General features: G+C 39.2%; 1 protein-coding gene and 1 long non-coding RNA gene across 9 annotated transcripts in view; one reads left to right on the top strand and one right to left on the bottom strand.

Moving 5' to 3' along the window:
- LOC148348736 (uncharacterized) overlaps positions 1-17,236 on the bottom strand; it is a 52,148-nt gene extending 34,912 nt beyond the window's left edge. Inside the window, exons 1-5 of one of the 8 annotated variants that reach the window (XR_015847609.1) lie at positions 16,720-16,743; positions 16,476-16,532; positions 12,874-12,944; positions 12,611-12,703; positions 857-924 (exon numbers count right to left, since the gene is read on the bottom strand). This is a non-coding gene — a long non-coding RNA (uncharacterized LOC148348736). Of the gene's footprint in view, positions 1-856; positions 925-2,001; positions 2,184-12,610; positions 12,704-12,873; positions 12,945-16,475; positions 16,756-17,101 lie in introns of those variants that run through there. The other 7 variants (XR_015847608.1, XR_015847606.1, XR_015847611.1 and 4 more) reach the window with 7 other exon arrangements.
- On the top strand, positions 16,765-21,025 carry eloca (elongin C paralog a). The gene is made up of 4 exons (XM_088322310.1): positions 16,765-16,871; positions 17,649-17,673; positions 17,778-17,921; positions 20,310-21,025. Exons 1-4 carry the CDS (start codon positions 16,854-16,856, stop codon positions 20,498-20,500), a joined length of 378 nt encoding a protein of 125 aa, XP_088178436.1. The 5' UTR covers positions 16,765-16,853; the 3' UTR covers positions 20,501-21,025.
- The last annotated feature ends 513 nt before the right edge of the window (positions 21,026-21,538 follow it).

Consider the following 21,538-nt stretch of genomic DNA (forward strand, 5'->3'; position numbering starts at 1 on the left):
CTTTTTTCTCTTTTTTTTACAAATGCATAGTTGATAGACATTAAAAGAGATGAAATCTTAGTGAAAGGGAAAATATTCATGAAAAAAGCATCAAAAATTGTTTTAATATCAACCCCATGAATCATAATTTAATCAAAGCCTACAAAAGATTCTCAACCCTACAGCTAAGGCCTTGTTTTACTTAAAACATAAGCTTCTTCATCTTTGATGCTAATAACTTGATCCCGTACATCCGTAGCTTCTTCTTGGTCATTAAAAAGTGTGTTTTCTTCTTCTATGCTAAAAAACAGCATTGTATTTTCTTTATGTGGAAAGTGCATAATAGATAGATTATTCATCCCCGTAGGAAAATTCACACTTCCAGCAGTATCCTTGTGTTAAGAAATGTAAAAAAATAAAAGATATAATAGAATACAAAAATACCCAATACCTCCACAAGGCTGAAAGGGCTACGGAGCAATTGCCAAGCAGCTTGGTGAAAAAAGGTCCACTGTTGGAGCAATCATTAGAAAATGGGAGAAAATGATTTTTTTTTTCTAGTTCACCAAAAGGTTGTAGTCTTTTTCAATCATTTAAAGCAGAAATAATAAAATTCAATTGGTAAAGAGTTCAGTAAACAAATGTGACTTATACTCAAGTGACACAGATGTTTTTTTCAATTAATCATTTTTGGCCAGGCTCAAAATTTAGTGTTTTATAGTCTGGAAGGTGTCATTGGAAATTTGCGTTTAAGATGTTTACTCAATTGCTTCAGAACTGTAAAATAAATAGCACAGAACCAACAAGGTGATTTAACCATAACTGCCTATTTCTGCGTGCTTAGGCTAACTTGCGCTAACACTACAGATTTGCTTACCTTGGAGCTTTGACATGAGAGTGTTTCCGTGAAGCCTGGTTGCCGGCTCTTGGGCGTCGCTGGTGAATCTAGGGCAGGCATTGCTTAAAATGAGTTGACATGTTATAGTAAACTATTCTAACATCTGTACAATCAATGTTTTAGATTTGGAAGAACACTTTGTACAGGCTAAATGCAAACTGACAGCACGACAATGTAACAGCACTCTAAAGTGAGACATTAAAATTCAGATGATCTAAAAATACAGCGAAGACGATCAGTATTTGAACACCCTGCTATTTTGCTATTTCTCCCACTTAGATATCATGGAGGGGACTGAAATTTTCATCGTGGGTGCATGACCACTGTGAGGGAGATAAACTAAAAAGAAAAATCCAGAAATCACAAAGTATGATTTTTTAACAATTTGTTTGTGTGATACAGCTGCAAATAAGTATTTGACCACCTGTGTATCATCTAGAATCCTCACCCTAGAGCACTTGTTAGTCCACCCAGTACAAGTCCACCTGCACTCCATGTATCATACTGAATCAGATGCACCTTTTTAAGGTCGTTACCTGCATAAACACACTTGTATACCCAATACAATCAGTAAGACTTTAACCTGTAACATGGTGAAGAGCTATCCAAAGACACCAGAGACAAAATTGTACACCTCCACAAGGCTGGAAAGGGCTACGGAGCAATTGCCAAACAGCTTGGTGGAAAAAGGTCCACTGTAGGAGAAATCATTAGAAAATGCAAGACGCCAAACATGTCAGTCAATCTTACTAAGAGTGGAGCCCCATGCAAGATATCACCTCGTGGGGTCTCATTGATTCTAAGAAAGGTGAGGAATTAGCTTGGAACTACACGACAGGAGTCCATTAATAACCTGAAAAGAGCTAGGAACATCGTTTCCAAGGTTATTATAGGTAAAACACTAAAACGTCATGATTTTAAATCATGCATGGCACGAAAGGTTCCCCTGCTTAAACTAACGCATGTCAAGGCCCGTCTTAAGTTTGCATATGACCATTTGGATGATACAGAGAAAGGTTTGTGGTCAGATGAGACCAAAATAGAACTTTTTGGTCCTAATTCCACTAAGCGTGTTTGGAGGAAGAAGAATAAAGAGTACAATCCGAAGAACACCATCCCTAGTATGAAGCATGGAGGTGGTAGCATCATGCTTTATGGGTGTTTTTCTGCACATGGGACAGGATGAGTGCACTGCATTAAAGAGGGGATGGCTGGGGCTTTGTATTGTGAGATTTTGGGGAACAACCTCCTTCAATCAGTCAGAGCATTGAAGTTGGGTCTAGCATGGCCCAGCCAGTCTCCAGACCTGAAATCAATCAAAAATCTTTAAGGGAGCTCAAACGCCGTGTTTCTCTTGTGTGGAGGAGTGGGCCAAAATCCCTCCTGCAGTGTGTGCAGACCTGGTGAAAGACTACAGGAAACGTTTGTCATTTGCAGTAATATCACACAAATAAATCGTTATAAAATCATGCATTGTGATTTCTGGATTTTACCGTGGACATGCGCCTACGATGAAAATTTCAGACCCCTCCATGATTTCTAAATGGGAGAAATAGTAAATAACAGGGTGTTCAAATACTTATCCACTTCACTTTATATCACAAACGGCAAATACACGTTGTTGTTTTTTTTTTATTACATTTTTCTTTCGCACAGCTCTTTTGTCATCAGTATGACAAAAGTCACAATTTTGGGGGGGATTAATTGAATGGTATGTTATTTCTTGGAAACCTTTCTTTTTATCGATGCAAGATGGAGACATTTATATAAAGACAATCTCTACTATTTCTAACTTTTACAGAGCACAATACAGAATCTGGAAAGAGAATGGGTATTTTTCTAACAATTTGCACACTTGTATTTTGACAGTGACTATAACTTGTTTGTAAGTGGTACGCTAATGCACATAATCTAATGTTTGACCGTGAGATTTAAAAGAAATGAAGACATTTATAACTCTATGTGTATCGTTTGAGGATGTGAAAGCTGGATATATGTTTCCCGAACAGTATTTTTTGGAAAATGTGGGCGACTTCTGGGACTTGCTGTCTCATGATTTGTGCAAAGTCTTTGGAGGTGAATTTATGTGTATGACAATAAAAATGTTAGGCCATGTAAAAATGTCTTTCTTGTCTGGTAGTACAGTATGCAATTGGATATTATATTACACGACAGCAGGTAAACTTGATGATCGACTCGGACAAAACGGTCAGAAGTCCCCCAGCGACACGGTAAGCAAAGTTCCAATTACTCCGAGATGAAATGAGCGCTATGTGGGTCTTCACTTATTACTACAATAGCATTTGTTTTGAATCTCGATGTCATCCGGTGCCATCACAGTTCTAGGGTATATCAGGTCAAACTGTCTACTTTGAAAATTAAGTTCTCGAGATCCATGTTGGTGAAATATTTTGGAACATATCTGCATGATTGTGGGGAAGAACACTACACGTTCTGTGCCTAATTGCAAAAAAGGGTCTTTTCTAATCCCTCTAACCCACAGGTGTCAAACAGGCGGCCCGCGGGCCAAATCAGGCCAGCTAAAGCATTGAATCCGGCCCGCGCGACAAGAGACAGAGAAGCGCAAGAGAAAAACAAGCTGCAGGTTGAAATATGTCAACTTGATGTTGCCAAAGCCAGGTGCCTCGAACAAAGACACTATACTTGTATTTATTTCTCTCTCCCTCTCTGTCTCTCTCTGTCTCTTTGACTCTCTGTGTCCCTTTTTTTCTCTTCCTTTGTTGCTTTTTGTGTCTTTCTCTCTCTCTGTCTTTTTAACTTCTTTTGCCATAATTTCATTTTTTCCTTTTCTCTCTTTTCTCTTTCTCCCTTCCTACCCTTCGCACTTTCTTTTCTCTTTTCTCTCCTTGTGTCTTTCTATTTCTCTTTGGATTTCTCTCTTCCTCTCCCTATCTTTCCCCCTCTCTCACGGCTTCTCTTTTTATCTCTTTTGTTTCTCACGCTCTCTCCCTCTCTCTCTTTCTTTGTCCCGCCCTCTCATTTTCTCTCCCTCTTTCTCTTATTTCATTATCTCTCTTTTTCTTTCTCTTTAATCTACTAGTCCGGCCCCAGACAGAATGTTTGTTCTATCGTGTGGCCCCTGAGTTAAAATGAGTTTGACACCCCTGCTCTAACCTAATACCAGCATTAAAATTACTACCTCTTTAAAAAGTTTGAGGGCAGCATGGCGGCGCAGTGGTTAGCGCGTGTGCGGCACAGTTCTGAGGTCATGAGATCGAACCTCCTGTGTGGAGTTTGCATGTTCTCCCCGTGCTTGCGTGGGTTTCCTCCCACATTCCGAAAACATGCATATCAGGTGAATTGGCCGGTCCAAATTGTCCCTAGGTATGAATGAGCGAGCGAATTGTCCGTCCCTGTGTGCCCTGCGACTGGCTGGCAACCGGTTCAGGGTGTCCCCTGCCCACTGCCCGGAGATAGCCTGGGATGGGCTCCAGCACCCCCGCGACCCTACTGAGGATAAGCGGTGCAGATAATGGATGGATGGATAAAAAGTTTGAGAATCTATTCCAGTGGTTCCCTCCTGTGTCTATGTGTATGCACCCTCAACGCATCCAAGGACCTCATGTGGACCTTCTCATAATGAGTTCTCAAGGGAGAAAGACAAAGCCTGAAATGAAAGCGCTTTTGTCAGGCACGTGCCACCGTTTCTCACCGCTGATTAGCCTGCTATTGTGGTTTCTTGATGCTACCTCAATCGACTCACTCAAGTTAAGAATAGCCTTAAAAAGATTTGATATTTTGTCTGATGGGACAACTGTCAACCGCTAAGACCGCGTTTGCCCTCTCTAGAGCATAAAACACAAATGTAACACCTTGCTTGTCAGTAATGGTATTCAATATCTGTTACTATTCTCATACATGCACAGAGTCCGCCAAGATTTAAGTGTAGCCGGTACATAAATATAAACTGAAACCATGTCTGTCTTTAGTGTCATCAAAGAGACCTTCTAACCCATTTCAGTGACAGCTAGTGTCATGAAGGGCAATCGTTTTTCAATTAGGCAAATAAAACAAAAATGAACTGTAAAAGAGAGTTTCATTTCCATTGAAACAAATACATTTCTCCACTATGAAATCCTCTCTAAAATTGGACAAAGTGACATCAATGCGTGGCATTTCTTTCTTCCTTTCCAAACGCAGGGTTGGGTAGGGTTACTTTAACTGGATTACTTTCAATGACTTTTGGATGACTCCAATACCAAATATGCTCATAAAAGACAAAAGAAACTAAATAGGAATCAAATGACTCAATTTTGTGCAGGCTTGGGGAGTAACGGAATACATGGAACGGCAAAAATGATGTTGGCAAGCTGTTTGGATTTCTTTTCATTTTGTTTCTGTGGCATTTGATGTTAGTTTTGCCGGAGATCAAAGAGATCAAAGCCAGGAGAGAAAGCTTACCACGTGCTGTGAGTCATCATTTGATTGATATTTAGTTTATTTTGTCTTTTATGAGCATATTTGGTATTGGAGTCATCCAAAAGTCATTGAAAGTAATCCAGTTAAAGTAACCCTACCCAACCCTGATTACAATAATACTTAAGAAGTACTACAAAAATACCACTTATTGAAATACCACAAAAATATGACATAAATGTAGATATATATATATTTTTTTTTAATTGAAATATTACTACAGTAATACTCTAATACAAAAGTTGTACTACATAATATTATACCACTAAAATACACCTACATAATATTACAATAATACTTAAGAAGTTTTACAAAAATACCACTTATTGAAATACCACAAAAATATAATTGACATTTTTATTAAAATATTACTACAGTAATACTCTAATACAAATGTTATAATACATAAAAGAGATCAAAGCCAGGAGAGAAAGCTTACCGCGTGTTGTGGGTCATCATTTTATTACTATTTAGTTTCTTTCATCTTTTATTAGCATATTTGCTATTGGAGTAATCCAAAAGTCATTGAAAGTAATCCAGTTAAAGTAACCCTACCCAACTCTGTCCAAACGTATGCTAAACCATCAACATAAAATGCGACAGAAACAAAATGAAAATAAATCCAAACATCATTTTTGCTGTTCCACGTATTCCGTTACTCCCCAAGCCTGCACAAAATGGAGTCATTTTATTCATATTTAGTTTCTTTTGTCTTTTATTAGCATATTTTGTATTGGAGTAATCCAAAAGTCATTGAAAGTAATCAAGTTAAAGTAACCTTACCCAACACTGACCATTAGTACGAGCAAGATCCACTCGCCGTGCCTTGCGTAGATGTCTTCGCTTAGTTTAGCTGTTAAATTGACATAGGCAAAGCTCAGCTGTAAAACATGAGCCTATCAAAAGCATCTTGTTACTGCATCTATTCTTGTGGTGGTCCAAATTATGACTATTTTTGATACATGCAAACTTGATCGCATGCTTTTTATATGTTTAGACACTGTGGGAAGGATTTCACCGCGTTGCTATTGATTTCTTGTTGTGAATCACATTTTGAGCTATTGATCCTAAGTGGTTGTCACATCAGTCAAGTCAAGTTTATTTGTGACGCCCTTAATCACAAGGAGTCTCTAAGAGCTTTAGAGACTACATACTATTGCAAACTATAGACTATTATAACAGCCTCCCTTGATCTAAAACCGCCCTGAGGGCAAGGAAAACTCAACTTCAACATGAGGAAAATGAAGAAACCTTGAGAAGGAACCGCACATGAGGTAATCCCCCTTCCAGGATGACCAGGCTGCAACGGCATTAAGAAACGATACAATTTGAAATGAAATCCAAAATAATTAAAGTATAATGTAGTCATGTTTATTTGTGACACCCTAATTTACAAGGAGTCTCAAAGGGCTGCACAGAACACATACTATTGCAAACTACAGACTACTATGACACCATCCCCTGATCTAAAACCTACATGAGGATAAGGAAAAACTCAAAAACCTCAACATGAGGAAAATGAAGAGTGGCTGAAATAAGGCTTTCCATTAGAGAGAAGGTGAGAAGGGACTCTATGTGGAGCCACTGCTCCTCCGCATTGAGAGGAGCCAGTCGAGGTGGCTCAGGCATCTGATAAGAATGCCTCCTGGACGCCTCCCTCGGGAGGTGGTCCGAGCATGTCCCACCAACAGGAGACCCCGGGGACGACCCAGGACACGCTGGAGAGACTATGTCTCTAGGCTGGCCTGGGAACGCTTAGGGATACCATCGGATGAGCTGGAAGAAGTGGCTGGGGATCGGGAGGTCCGGGCTTCCCTTTTAAGGCTGCTGCCCCCGCAACCCGACTTCGGATAAGCGGAAGATAATGGATAGATGAGTATCAAACTGTCTTTACGTGTTTACTGAGTGGATGAAAGGTTGAATGTTATACCTTGCTGCTGTTAAAAGATTGTTAAAAGATGTTAAAGATGTGTTATGAAAATACTAATGCTTTAACTCGGAGAAAATAATAAAACAGCTGTTTATTCAGTTGTCAGAAAGCTGGTTTGTAATCTATTACTAAAGTTTGACCGACCTATCTGACTGTTTTGCTTACGTTCCCTTTAGCGCAGAACCAACAAATTGATGAGCAACGTTTGGTAACACCAGCCTCTTCTGTAGCCCCTTATAGTCTGGTGTGCCTTATGTATGAAAAATATATGACAAAAGACCATTTGTGATGGGTGTTCCTCATAATCCAGTGCAATTTGTAGTGCAGAAAATACGGTAATTACGTGGTGTTAGGGTCTCGAGTAACCAGTTTCAAAGTCATAAAACGTAATAACTGATGTGTCTCAGGAGACATAAAATCAAATTACAATGGGAATATATGGTTATGGATGGATTTATAATGGAATAAATCAAATAGATCACTGTTAGGATGCTGCATTTTGGTGGTCAGGACAAAATTAGACCCCAGGTCAAAAACAGTTAGTGGTGCCAGTTCCTAACACAACATGCGGGTTAATAAAGACAGACAGTATGATTCTTCCATGAGTAAAACAGGCATTTCTAAATGACTGTATCCTAAGTGACTGGTCACGTAGCTTCCAATTTATTGTGACAGGCCTTGGCCTCTTCAACTGAAGAAATGCCCACGGACATTCCACCCTCCCCGTCCTCTTTCCCCATAACACCATTAACATTCTGACCTGGTTTCCAATGCATAAAGTACCGTATTTTCCGCACTATAAGGCGCACCGGGTTATAGGGCACACCCCGAAAAAATCGTTTTTGGTCTTCTTTTTGACATACATAAGACGCACCGGATTATAAGGCACTACAATGGGAACGTGGACAAAACAGTCAGATAGTTCAGTCCAACTGATTACCCCCTTAACATTCCCAAAGCTTGCAAAGAAGCAAATATGTGTCGTAGACACGTGCGGATGCGGTGTCCGTACGATGTCGCTCAAATGCATCGTTCCATCATTCGGAAGGTTAAAGTCTTGGGATTCAAGAAATGCCACACATTCCCTAGTTTCTATTTTCTTTTTCGCTCGCAACTTTACTGTGCATATGACAATAAAACACTTGGAATTGAGTTGAATTTAAAAATAGACACTCCATTCCATCCATGATCAGCACCGCTTATCACAGAAACATCGAGTTCAGTCTGAAACAAGATACAGGGACAATATAAAACCTGGAGTAGCTCACCAAAGTCGTTGTGTTCATAATAATGTGCAGCCAATGTCCTCTTGTATCCGTGAGTGCAGTAAATCCAGGAGAATAAAATATTTACAAATACAGAATAGTAAAAAATGCTTTCTGTATGCCGTCAAACACGTGCTATACACATTCATCTTTTTCAGCCAAATGCAGGCTTTGTTTTGCCGTTTAAGCCAATGCCAGCCTGTAAATGATAAAAAGGATCCTCCCCTTGACCTCCGAATAACTTTAGCCAATAGTGATCGATTCAAATGATGATTGACACATTGGTTAGCCAATGAAACGCCGGAAAATAAATCCCAGCATACACCGCGGACTACTTGTCGTTCGGGGGAAAATCTAGTCGGCGGCTGCAAGTTAGTTGGAAAACTTAATGTTGATCCATAAATAAGGCGCACTGTATTATAAGGCGCATGGTCAGCTTTTGAAAAAAATTAAGGCTTTTAGGTGCGCCTTATAGTGCGGAAAATACGGTAATTGTGTGTATCAAAAATTACAGATTACAATTATGGAGTGTGGATAAAAAGGTGTGTTTGTGATGTCCAAGAGATGGTGACGGTTTGGCATGACAAAAGCGCCAGCGTGTGATTTTGTCTGTGTCAAGGAAACCTCCCTAAAATAGAGCATCGAGCAGCTGCAACGGGGCGGGGTCATATCAGAGAGACATGAAAGCGGCCGCTCTGATCAGAAGCACTAATGGTGTAATGGGGTGAGAGACTGAAAGGTCACTGATTGCTTTTACTGTGTGTGTGCGCACCAGCAGGACTTTCTGGAACACCCAGTGAAAGCCCGGCCTTACTATAATACAAATACCAGGTCACGGGCGTCATTTGTGCAGCATCTGTGTGTTTCATTGGTTTATTTTTGCCCCACCAAAACACACCATAGCCACTCCGCCGACTATCTTAAGTCTTATAGCAACAGGCAGCCTCGCATTTCACCAGTCATCGCTTTTTGACCACCAATCAATGTCACATTCTGAACCCGACCGTGACTATCAACCCGCTTCTCAACTGTCTGATCTCTGACACATGAGTCGAACTCGTAGCCCGCGCTTCAAATGTGGCCTGCCGCGTGAGCTTAAAAGGTTGGAGCGTCTGAAAACAGGACTCTTTTCACAGTGCTTTGACCAAGAACTACATTTCCCAGGATGCCTCTCAACTACGATTTCCACAAAGTGACAAATCAGTGCCGTTACGTGCCAGTATTTTCATAATATCTATGTCAATGAGTGGAAATGAGAAATAGCTGATCCTCAAAATGTCCAAGAAGATTTTTTACTGTATTTGGTATACAGTATTAGCTTTACATACAAGATAAATTCATTCAACTAACAGTGTTCTGGTTTGCCCGCGTCCCTGCGTCCTAGACTCATCATTTTTGCTGGGGACGCATAGTCTCAAATCAACGTGCGTCCCCGGGACGCAACTTTTTGGACACAAAATTGTCATTTTTACCCGATTATTTTTTTTAACAAAGATTTACAGCACTCCAAACTTTTCGTCAGGCAGATCCGCCATTGTTGTTTTGGTCTCGCGGTTCGTGTTTTCGTCTACACTCCGATCTCGAGTTGTGTAGTGAAAAGTCCGTCTCTTTTTAGAGAACCGGCTTTTTCGGCTCAACTCATTCAAGAGAGTCGGCTCTCAAACGGCTCACTTGCTTTGATGCATTATATTACGAATGATGATGTTGTATAAAGAAGTTAAGAAAAAAAGGAAGTATAAAAGGAGAAAATGAAAAATAAACCGGTTTGTGGTTATCCCTTTAATGAAAATGAAATGAAATGATCTGCATTTCTATAGCGCTTTTCAAGTCAAGACTTCCCAAAGCGCTTTACAGTGTGCTTCACATTTCCCAATAGCGGCCGTGAAGCCATGTAAGGCGCTAACCTGCTTATTGGGGGTATTAGGGGTTCAGTGTCTTACCCAAGGACACTTCGACATGTAACACGGACGAGCCGGGATTTGAACGAGCGCTCTACCTCCTGAGCTACTGCAACTAAGGTTAACTGAGATGATTTTAGGAAGCCGGGAACAAATCAATTGGTTTTCGGTTATTTTGTATTGGAAAAATTCGCTTTAAGATATGAGCAATTCTAGATCACCAGCACAGTGTGGGAGCAATGGGTGCGCTGAATAGCTCCTATCTCGAGCGAATTTTCCTGATGTCAAGTAACTAAAAAACTAATTAATTACAGCGGGACCTAGCTACTTCGCGCTTCCACGTTCGTGGGTTAGAGGCTTCGCAGGTCTAAAAAAAAAATAATAATAAAATAAGATAATTAAAAAAAAAAATCATAATTATTATTTTTTTTTGTTTTTTTTAAGCATTTCTGAAGGGGCGTCGCTACTTTGTGGTTCCACGTTCGCGGGTTCAGAGCTTCACAGGTTTAGAAAATAATAATAATAAAATAAAATAATTTAAAAAAAAATTATTATTATTATTATTATTTTTTTTTTTTAAGCATTTCCGAAGGGGCGTCGCTACTTCGTGGTTCCACGTTCGCGGGTTCAGAGCTTCGCAGGTCTAAAAAATAATAATAATAAAATAAGATAATTAAAAAAATAATAATAATAACTATTATTATTATTATTATTATTTTAAGCATTTCTGAAGGGGCGTCGCTACGTCGTGGTTCCACGTTCGCGGATTCAGAGCTTCGCAGGTCTAAAAAATAATAATAATAAAATAATTTTTTTCAAGCATTTTTGAAGGGGCGTCGCTACTTCGCGGATTTTCACTTTTAGCGGGTGGTTTTGGTCCCCATTAACTGCGATAACCGAGGGATTACTGTAGTTCCCATCCTCCAAAATCATTCAAGTTAACCCTAAATAGCTCTAAAACAGATATTTCTGATCACAAAAAACACATTTGAATAGTAATTGAACATAAATATACAGTACATAGATAAATAAGATTATAATAAAATGGCCTTAAAGAACCAGTCTGTTGGTAATGTCTTGAAATTCTCGTAACTTGCACTTTCTCTCTTGTGTTGGGCAACAATTTTGATGGAGAGACATCTAGTACGCATATGTCAATCCCAGTGCCCGTGGGCCAAAATGGGCCCGCCACAAGATTTTATATGACTTGTGACAGCTTCAAATGTCCGAGTGTCTCAAAAATACGGGTCAAAAGAGGGCTTTGACCAAAAACTACATTTCCCACAATGCCTGCCAGCTACGATATCCGCAAATTGACTGCTCAGCGCCACCACATGACAGTATTTCCATATCGATGCCAATGAGTGGAATTGGGGGATAAATGATCATATGAATGACCAGGAACATTTTGTTGTTTTGTCATACAGGGATACGTCTACATTCACTCCTACATTGTGCTTGTGATCTAGAATTGCTCATATCTTGAGCGAATGTTTCCAATACAAAATAACTGAAAACCAATTAATTTGTTCCCGGCCTCCTAAAATCATCCAAGTTAACCCCAAACACCTTTTCCTGATTATTAAAAACACATTAAAACTGGAATTAAACATAGAAATACAGTAATAGGATGAATAAGATAAAATTACTCTGAAGCCCCGGAGTCTGGTGGTAATGTCAGGAAATTCTCGCAACTTGAATTTTCTCTCGAATGTCGGGCAACAATTCTCCTCGAAAGACATCTTGTATCTCGAATTACTAGTAGGTCTAGTATACAACTGTATTATCTCATCTCATCTCATCAGCTGCACTGCTTATCCTCAGTAGGGTCGCGGGGATGCTGGAGCCCATCCCAGCAATCATCGGGCAGTGGGCAGAGGACACCCTAGACTGGTTGCCAGCCAATCGCAGGGCACACAGGGACAGACAACTCACTCGCACCTAGAGACAATTTGGACCGACCAATTCACCTGAAATGCATGTTTTTGGAATGTGGGAGGAAACCGGAGTTCCCGGAGGAAACCCCCGCAAGCATGGGGAGAACATACAAACTCCGCACAACGAAGTCTGGAGCTGGATTTGAACCTACGCAAGAGGTTCCCAAGACATGAACTGTGCCGCACATGCGCTAACCACTGCGCCGCCGTGCTGCCCGCAACTGTATTATATGAGACTTTAATTAATAAATTCCGAGTTACTTTACATGAAGGGATAGTTCCATTTATAGGAGTTACATCAGGCCCTTTAAGGACAGCCAAGTCGCCCTCGGTGAAAATGAGTTTTCCGCCTCTTCCTCCTGCCAAGCAGAAGGGTGTTTCCAAATCAATGGCAATGGCGATTTTGAAAGGTGAGTAGAGAGAAGAAAAACAGATGACCGTGCAGTGAGCGTGCTTCTTAACTCGCACATTCTATCTTAAATGTAGATTTATAGGCGTGCAAAATGTCATAGTCACATTCAGTAAGCACCTGCTCTCTCCTGTCACAACCTGAAAGGACCCTCAGATGGGTGTTGGGCGAGTCTGAATCACACACGACACCTACAGGAAAGAAAGTGTATAGCAATGAGCGTCAAATGTGTTAAAGATTCATTGGGAAATAGTCAAGTCGTGTTTATTTGTGACGCCCTTAATCACAAAGAGTCTCAAAGGGCTGTTCATTTGAGCTGTGAAAAGTGATGGGTCCCGGGGACTCGCATGCTCAAAAATCTATGGGTCCCATCAGAGATCTATGGGTCCCCAAAATTTAGTCTTATCCAGGTTGAAATTGTAATATATCATATAAATCTATATATTCATTCAGTTTTAATCATCACAGTTTATTGGTAATACAAATCAGTTATCACTTCAAGATTTTTCAGTTCACAACAATTTTGTACATTATACAAAATAATATTGTTGAAATAATTACCGTATTTTCCGCACTATAAGGCGCACCGGGTTATAGGGCGCACCCTGAAAAAATAGTTTTTGGTCCTATATTTGACATACATAAGACGCACCGGATTATAAGGCACTACAATGGGAACGTGGACAAAACAGTCAGATGGTTCAGTCCAACTTATTACCCCCTTAACATTCCCAAAGCTTGCAAGGAAGCAAATACGTGTCGTAGACACGTGCGGATGGGGTGTCCGTACAATGTCACTCAAATGCATCGTTCCATCATTCGGAAGGTTAAAGTCTTGGGATTTAAGAAATGCCAACCATTCCTTAGTTTCTATTTTCTTTTTCGCCCGCAACTTTACTGTGCATATGACAATAAACACTTGGAATTGAGTTTGATTTAAAAATAGACACTCCATTCCATCCATTATCTGCACCGCTTATCACAGAAACATCGAGTTCAGTCTGAAACAAGATACTGGGAAAATATATAGCTGGAGTAGCTCACCGGAGTCGTTGTGTTCAATAATAATGTGCAACCATGGTCCTCTTATATCCGTGAGTGTAGTAAATCCAGGAGAGTAAAATATTTACAAATACGTACAGAATGGGAAAATACTGTTTTCTCTATGCCGTCAACCCAACGTGCAATTCACATTCATCTTTTTCGGCCAATTGCAGGCTTTGTTTTGCCGCTTTAGCCTATGCCAGCCTGTAATTGATAAAGATCCGCCCCCTTGACCTCCGAATAACTTTAGCCAATAGTGATCGATTCAAATGATGATTGACACATTGGTTAGCCAATGAAACACCGGTAAATAAATCCCAGCATACAACGCGGACTACTTGACGTTCGGGGGAAAATCGAGTCGGCGGCTGCTTGCCTTAGTTGCAAGACTTTGCGACTTAATATTGATCCATATATAAGGCGCACTGTATTATAAGACGCATGGTCAGCTTTTGAAAAAAATAAAGGCTTTTAGGTGCGCCTTATAGTGCGGAAAATACGGTATATGAATCTATATTTTCATTCAGTTTTAATCATCACAGTTAATTGGTAATACAAAGCAGTTATCGCTTCAGATTTTTCAGTTCACAATAATGTAAATTATACAAAATAATATTGCTGAAATATTAGTCTATATATTCATGCAGTTTTAATCATCAGTTAATTGGTAATACAAAGCAGTTATCGCTTCAGATTTTTCAGTTCACAATAATGTAAATTATACAAAATAATATTGCTGAAATATTAGTCTATATATTCATGCAGTTTTAATCATCAGTTAATTGGTAATGATTTTTCAGTTCATATATTCTTCGTGGTTGCTGTCCCGCCACAGTTGTATTGTCTTCTCAAGGTCCAATCCGTTATCATCATCCTCATAGCTTAACCAGGAATAAAATTAAGTCCATTTTGGCAGAAAAGTACTTATCTTGAGTATTATTTTGTTTATTTTCTTTCGTCGAGTCATGCGCTTCAGAGCTATGCCCTTGCACAATAGTATTGCCCGTTACACCGCCTGAGGGTAAAAAGTCCGGATCTGGCCCTAGAGCCAAAGTGAGTTTGACATACCTGCTATATGTTATAGTTGATATTAAAATTCAAAATCATAATTATCATTGGTTCAGGGTTCAAGTCCAGCTACAGCAGTCTCCCTGTGTGGAGTTTGCATGTTCTTCCCCGTGCAAATTGTCCCTAGGTGTGAATGAGCGAGTGAGTTGTCTCTGTGTGTCATGCGACTGGCTGGCAACCCACTGCCCGAAGATAGCTGGGATGGGCTCCAGCACCCCCGCGACCCCACTGAGGATAAGCGGTGCAGATAATGGATGGATGGATTATTTAGAAGATGTGACGAACACATTTGAGTCAGGTAACAGAAAAAATAATATATAATATTCTTGAGGTTCATTTTTTCAACTCTTTTTTTTTTTTAAATTGAAAGATGAGGGGTAAACTGACAAAAACCCGCAACAAAAATAGAATAGTTATAGGATCCAAGCAAGGTGACCAAGAGTTGAGAAAAATTAGGATGATGTATTATTATTTTTACTGTATTTTACAGCTGATTTAGGACACGTTTCGCCTCAGATCTGCTAAAATGGGGCGTGTTATTTAAAACCTAACACAAGAGGGTTAAAATAATCCATATAAACAGGGTTGGGTAGGGTTACTTTAACTGGATTACTTTCAATTACTTTTGGATGACTCCGATACCAAATATGCTAATAAAAGACTCACAACACGTGGTAAGCTTTCTCTCCTGGCTTTGATCTCTTTGATCTCCGGCAAAACCAACATCAAATGTGACAGGAACAAAATGAAAATAAATCCAAACAGCTTAAGAACATCATTTTTGCCGTTCCATGTATTCCGTTACTCCCCAAGCCTGCACAAAATTGAGTCATTTTACTCATTTTTTTTTTTTGTCTTTTATGAGCATATTTGGTATTGGAGTCATCCAAAAGTAATTGAAAGTAATCCAGATAAAGTAACCCTACCCAACCCTGCATATGTAACCGCGGTGTACTTGTCCCACCAAAGATCCACATTCACGCTGGACTGGATGATGAGGTTTTTATTATGAAATGAAATGAAATGAAATGATCTGCATTTATATAGCGCTTTTCAAGTCAATTACTTCCCAAAGCGCTTTACAATGTGCTCCACATTTCCCAATAGCGGCCTTGCAGCCATGTAAGGCGCTAACCTGCTTATTGGGGGTATTAGGGGTTCAGTGTCTTACCCAAGGACACTTCGACATGGAACACAGACGAGCTAGGATTCGAACTGGGATCCCTTGATCCCAAGACGAGCGCTCTACCTCCTGAGCTACTGCCGCCAGTTACAGTTACTGCAAATGAATGAGTCACAACATTAGCTTTTCTGCTGGCTTTGATCTCTTTGATCTCAGTAGCAGTTCCCTCGGAAAACTGCCTAACAAAGCATATCAAAGAGCTTTTTTTTCAATTTACATAAAATACATTTTAGAATATCACAATACATTTTTACATCCATTTTAACAAGATACTTTTACCAAGAGATCGTATAGTGGATTTTTAACGTTTACAATGAATTCAACATATCTTTCTTTGGTCTGAATTTTAACCAACATCATCCTTTTTAATGTATAAGAGAAAATAGAAATAAAAACAATAATGAGTATAAAAACTGGTACAATTTACCTGCAAATGAATGAGTCACAACATTAGCTATTCTGCTGGCTTTGATCTCTTTGATCTCTACAAGGGGAATTCATATTTTAGTTAAACAGAAACAAAACGAAAATAAATCTAAACAGCTTGTAAGGTTTATTGTTCTATATTCTTTAGAAATTATCCATTATCCGTTATCGGTCAAATCATAGAGGAAAAAACAATCTATATATACGCTAAAATCGTTATTTAAAACGATAATATATACACACACCGTGGCAATGATTTTAAGTCTGGTTTTCAGGGGTAAATAATGGGAATTGTCTATTGACGATTACTAACAGAGTCATTCAAAGATTACACGTCGCGTCGACGTCACGTTTTAAAAGGTTTCTGCTTGGACTAATCATGGCTGTATCCAACCAGGTAGGTGCGGATAATTTTGTATAAAAAAGGACATTTTTGTTGCATTTTGTCGCGTTTTTTTTTTTTTTTTTTACTTTTTGGTTGGGAAATCCAGGTATGTGATTAGCCCAAAATAGAGAGGTTTCATACATGCGTATTTGTTGTTATGACTAACATAGAGAAACTTAAGTACAATTTGAATATTACAAATAAATACAAATAAAATATATGTTTTATAAAGTTATACGAACCCATAAGAATGTTGTTTTCGTATATAAGGAACATATCGCCATTTCACTCAAGCACCGCGGATTAATTCAACAGACGTACACTTCCGGTTGTCAACATCCCGGTTGTTAGCTAGCTTAAGTGCTCCACAGTCTTCCGACAAGTGGTAAGAATGATGTGTTTTAGCGAATTAAGCAATATTACGTGTTTTTGGGAGGTTACGATAGTCGTTAGAGCGTCAAAATACTTCATTTTAAAAGTGCCGTATTGAACAAAAGCACGAGCTGTCACGGGGTTAGCTTATAGCCGGTTAGCATGAACAAGCGAACTGCGGCGCAGTCTGTTTTTAGATTTGATCTGATATAAATATAACTTCTTATTCAGAGGGTGGTGCAAGAGATATACTTCACACATTATACTTTGTACTTTCCAAAATCCTGTATTTTTGATTTGGAGTCAAACATTAATTTAAAGGGCCGTTGATTGAATCTGCATTTCGGCATGCAGTCAATTTTAACTCAATAAAAATCCGTTTTTAACTCTCCATTTTGTTTTCCTTGCTTTAATTAGGAACAGACGTCCTGTAGCAGTATGGGTGAGTGATCATGCTTTAAAGTGTCAATAACACGATGCAGACACAATTACTGAACATGGAAATTTGGTATTTAAGCTGTCCAAAACGTTGCATGTCTCTTGTAGATGGTGAAGAAAGGACTTATGGCGGCTGTGAAGGACCAGAAGCCATGTATGTGAAATTGATATCTTCAGACGGCCATGAGTTTATCGTGAAAAGGGAACATGCACTGACATCTGGGACTATCAAGGCTATGCTGAGTGGTCCGGGTGAGGATTCTACTTATGTTTGCTCAACATCGTAAGAAGAACCTGTGAGCTAACTTCATCTCAGTCGAGATTTAGCTCACTGATCCGTTTATTCCGTTTTTAATATTGGACACCTGTAAAGGAGATATTATAGGTTGCTAGTCCCTTATTTAGACTATTATTCTGCACTGTTGTGACTAGGAAATCATTGTTGCTCTTGCCCAATCATGTTGCTGTTCTTTGATATCCACACATTTTAAGGCTGATCTGTTCTTTTTGTAATCTTGAAGATTTAATAAAAAGAGAAGGCTCAGCGAAGGGCTTTAGGACGGAATGGAATTATCTTATCTGATAGCTCCTTTTTTCTGTCCTCCTTGCAAGTTCAAATTCCATTAACATCCTCTCTTTATTGAAGTTCTCTTAACACTAACCCATGACAAGCTGACAACCACTGCAACCGTGGCCAGTTTTACAAACTGTTAGGAATCAAACAGTTTCAGCTTTATGTGTATGTCAGAGATTCATTCCCAGATTTTGCCGGCATGAATTAGTACTAGGTGGCACTTGCTGGATAGAACATCTGCATCACAGTTCAAAAGTCCCAGGTTCAATTTTAGCTAGTTGCCTCCCTGTGTGGCGTTTTGATATTCTCCTTGTGCCAGAGTGTGTTTACTCTTGGCACTCTGGTTTCAGACCCAAAAATATGTCAATTAGTGAGTGAATGGTTTAAAAGGGGAAAATAAAGCACAATTAATACTTAAATGTTAACTCTGAAAAACATTAATTAAAATATTTATAAATCTGCAAAGAAAAATATACAATACAACTTTAACCTTCTTTAATCTCAACAAATTCCAAGCCAACAGCACAAAACCCATTAAAAATGCATTTTGACCAATCAAAAGAGAAAAATATTGTCTCGCAAGGTACCGGTTTCTTCATTTTCCTCATGTACGTTTTAGATCAGGGGGTGGTATAATAATAGACTGGTCTGTGCAGCCCTTTGAGACTCCTTGTGATTAAGGGGTGTCACAAATAAACATGACTTGTGGAGATTTCATCAACACGTTTTTATCGCTAAGGGAAAGTTTGTAGGCATGTGATGGGCTTTAATTGGCAACATCAGCACACCATGCAAAACGGTTGAGATTCGCCGGGCTATGCAATTCAATTTATCACCGAAAATAGGTTCAATTTGCTCTTTTTCACTGTAACTGTAGTAGCGCAGTATTAAATCATGTGACCCCGAAGAACTCTGACTTGTACGACGATGACGTTGACCCTGATTTAGATTAAAATAGGGGCGGACAATCGTGATTAGTTTTGTCTTTTTTTGGGGGGAGGTGTATGTTAGGAGTGACAAGATTGGATAGATTGAGAAATGAAATTGTGAGGGACAGAAATGGCGTAGTAGTGGAACTGAGCAAGCGTGTGGATAAGAGTACTCTGTTGGTTTGGACACATGGAGAGGATGGATGAGGAGCGAATGTTGAAGAGTATCTACAGAGCAGAAGTCAATGGAACGAGACCAAGAGGAAGGCAGCGATTGACGTGGTTGGATGGTCTTATGAGTGCACTGCAGGAAAGAGGTCGAAATGTAGCAGAAGCTAGAGCTATTGTTGGTGATAGGAAGGAGTGGAGAGGTGTTGTAAAACAATAGTGGGATGTTTGGACGTGTTCTAAGGGATGGGCAGGGCACCTGTATGATGCGGCAGGGGTAAACCAGTGAAAGCTGTCGGGCCCTGTTGTTGAACAGAATAGTGTGTTGCGCCACACTGACTCGGGTGACATGGCCCCTTTCTTGTGTCCCGTTTCATCTGGAGGGACGAAAGCATGACAGACTTGGATGCCAAGGTGCCTAACTTGTTGGGGTGTTTGGGCATTTGGGTTGGCCATGGTCCAAAAAATATTTTGTGTTATTTTGCTATTTTTTCCCCTTTTTCTTTTCTTATTGTATGTGTTTGTCTTGCTGTCGGCCCTTCTTGGGGGATATGACCAAGGTAGATAGATAGATAGATAGATAGATGGATAGATAATAGATTTTTTTGAAGGCATTTAAATGTGAAGAGACTTTGTTCTTTATTAATGAAACCAGAGCCAATAGTCTTGGAAATATTGTCTTCTTTCTCATAGCTTGGTCATGAAGAAACATCTCTGCAATTGCCTGGTTAGATTTTCTTTCTACTTTATGTGAACTGGCTTGGCTACCATGTATTGTCTTCAAATGTTTAGGTATACAGACTAATGACCCTGCAGATTTTGATTGGCAATTTTATGTGTCTCGTGTGATGAACGAGTGAGGGAAGTTATTTTTATTTATTGACATCAAAACATTAGCCACATATGATGTTTTTTTATGTTTTTGCTTGTCTGTACTACTCTGACCATGTATTTCTCCCTTCCTTTCAGGTCAGTTTGCAGAGAATGAAACTAACGAAGTCAACTTCAGGGAGATCCCCTCCCACGTGCTCTCCAAGGTCTGCATGTACTTCACCTACAAAGTCCGCTACACCAACAGCTCCACGGAAATCCCAGAGTTCCCCATTGCTCCCGAGATTGCACTGGAACTGCTCATGGCGGCTAACTTCCTGGATTGCTAAAGTTACTGCGTTTATGCACTAGCCTATAACACTTTTAGATGGTTTTGACTATTTAACTTTTTTTTTTGCCATAAAAACATGTAAAACAATAAGATTTTGCATCAGAATATCATTTTTTTTCTTTTTACTATTAAAGGATTTTGTTTTAATATCATGTATGCATACGGCAGGCTGCGTTGATTCAGAGAATGTGGCAAACTACCTTAGGTAGTAAAGAGTTGTTCGAACAGTGTTCATTACTTGTCTACTTGTTTGATGGTCAAGTATGCCACAAGAGTTATGACTTAATTCTGACATTTGAAGCATGAAATCGAAATGTGTGAAATTGAACTTTTTACAGATTTATAATCTGATGAAATGTAAACGGCTCATGCAGAGGTTCAGCCAGAACCCGGCTGAAAGTGAACGATTGTAACTCGAAAGTTTGTCCAATATGCTTCACAAGGCTGTAGTGTCAAGGTCAAAATAAATGTGTGGTTGTGTTTGAAGCTAAAATAAAGGCGGATTGAATTCCTTTCACATGTATGACAGGATTTAAATGTGAGTGTTTGAAATGGAAAGTCATTTCACAATTTGTATGCATTCTTTATAGTTACAATTGTCTCCTCATTGAGAATGTAGTGAACATTGTTTAGAACAAGCTTAGAATGAATGAAAACTTTATTTCAAACATTAAAATAAAAACAGGACAAAAACAATGACTCAATAACAAAATAATGTTAACATGTTTGAAAAGGGATAGTTGTTTTCTTTGATCTCGTCTTGTAAATTGTTTGACTCCACACACAGATACACACATACTTTTCCTGGTGGTTCTCACCTTTGGGATTATGAATTTACTACAGCCCCTCAAGTTATAATTTTCCTCTTTTATACATGGCATTCCAGTTTTAAGTCCTCATAGAGTGATATAATCTCTTCAGTTCTAACCCGTTTGTGAATATATTCCATCATTGATTCTAGCTTAGATGTGTAACTCCAGGATAAAGGTAATGAAAAATACAAAAAATTAGAATAACAAAGTTATTAATGGGTTGT

The sequence above is a fragment of the Urocampus carinirostris genome, chromosome 18, assembly GCF_059441175.1.
Source record: "Urocampus carinirostris isolate Australia breed hairy pipefish chromosome 18, RoL_Ucar_1.0, whole genome shotgun sequence".
In the NCBI taxonomy this organism is placed as follows: domain Eukaryota; kingdom Metazoa; phylum Chordata; class Actinopteri; order Syngnathiformes; family Syngnathidae; genus Urocampus; species Urocampus carinirostris.

What these genes read in the sequence shown, in the direction of transcription:
- eloca (XM_088322310.1), top strand. An exon ending in GACGTCCTGTAGCAGTATGG is followed by an intron (nt 17,674 to 17,777) that starts GTGAGTGATCAT and finishes TGTCTCTTGTAG; the next exon opens with ATGGTGAAGAAAGGACTTAT. An exon ending in GGCTATGCTGAGTGGTCCGG is followed by an intron (nt 17,922 to 20,309) that starts GTGAGGATTCTA and finishes CCTTCCTTTCAG; the next exon opens with GTCAGTTTGCAGAGAATGAA.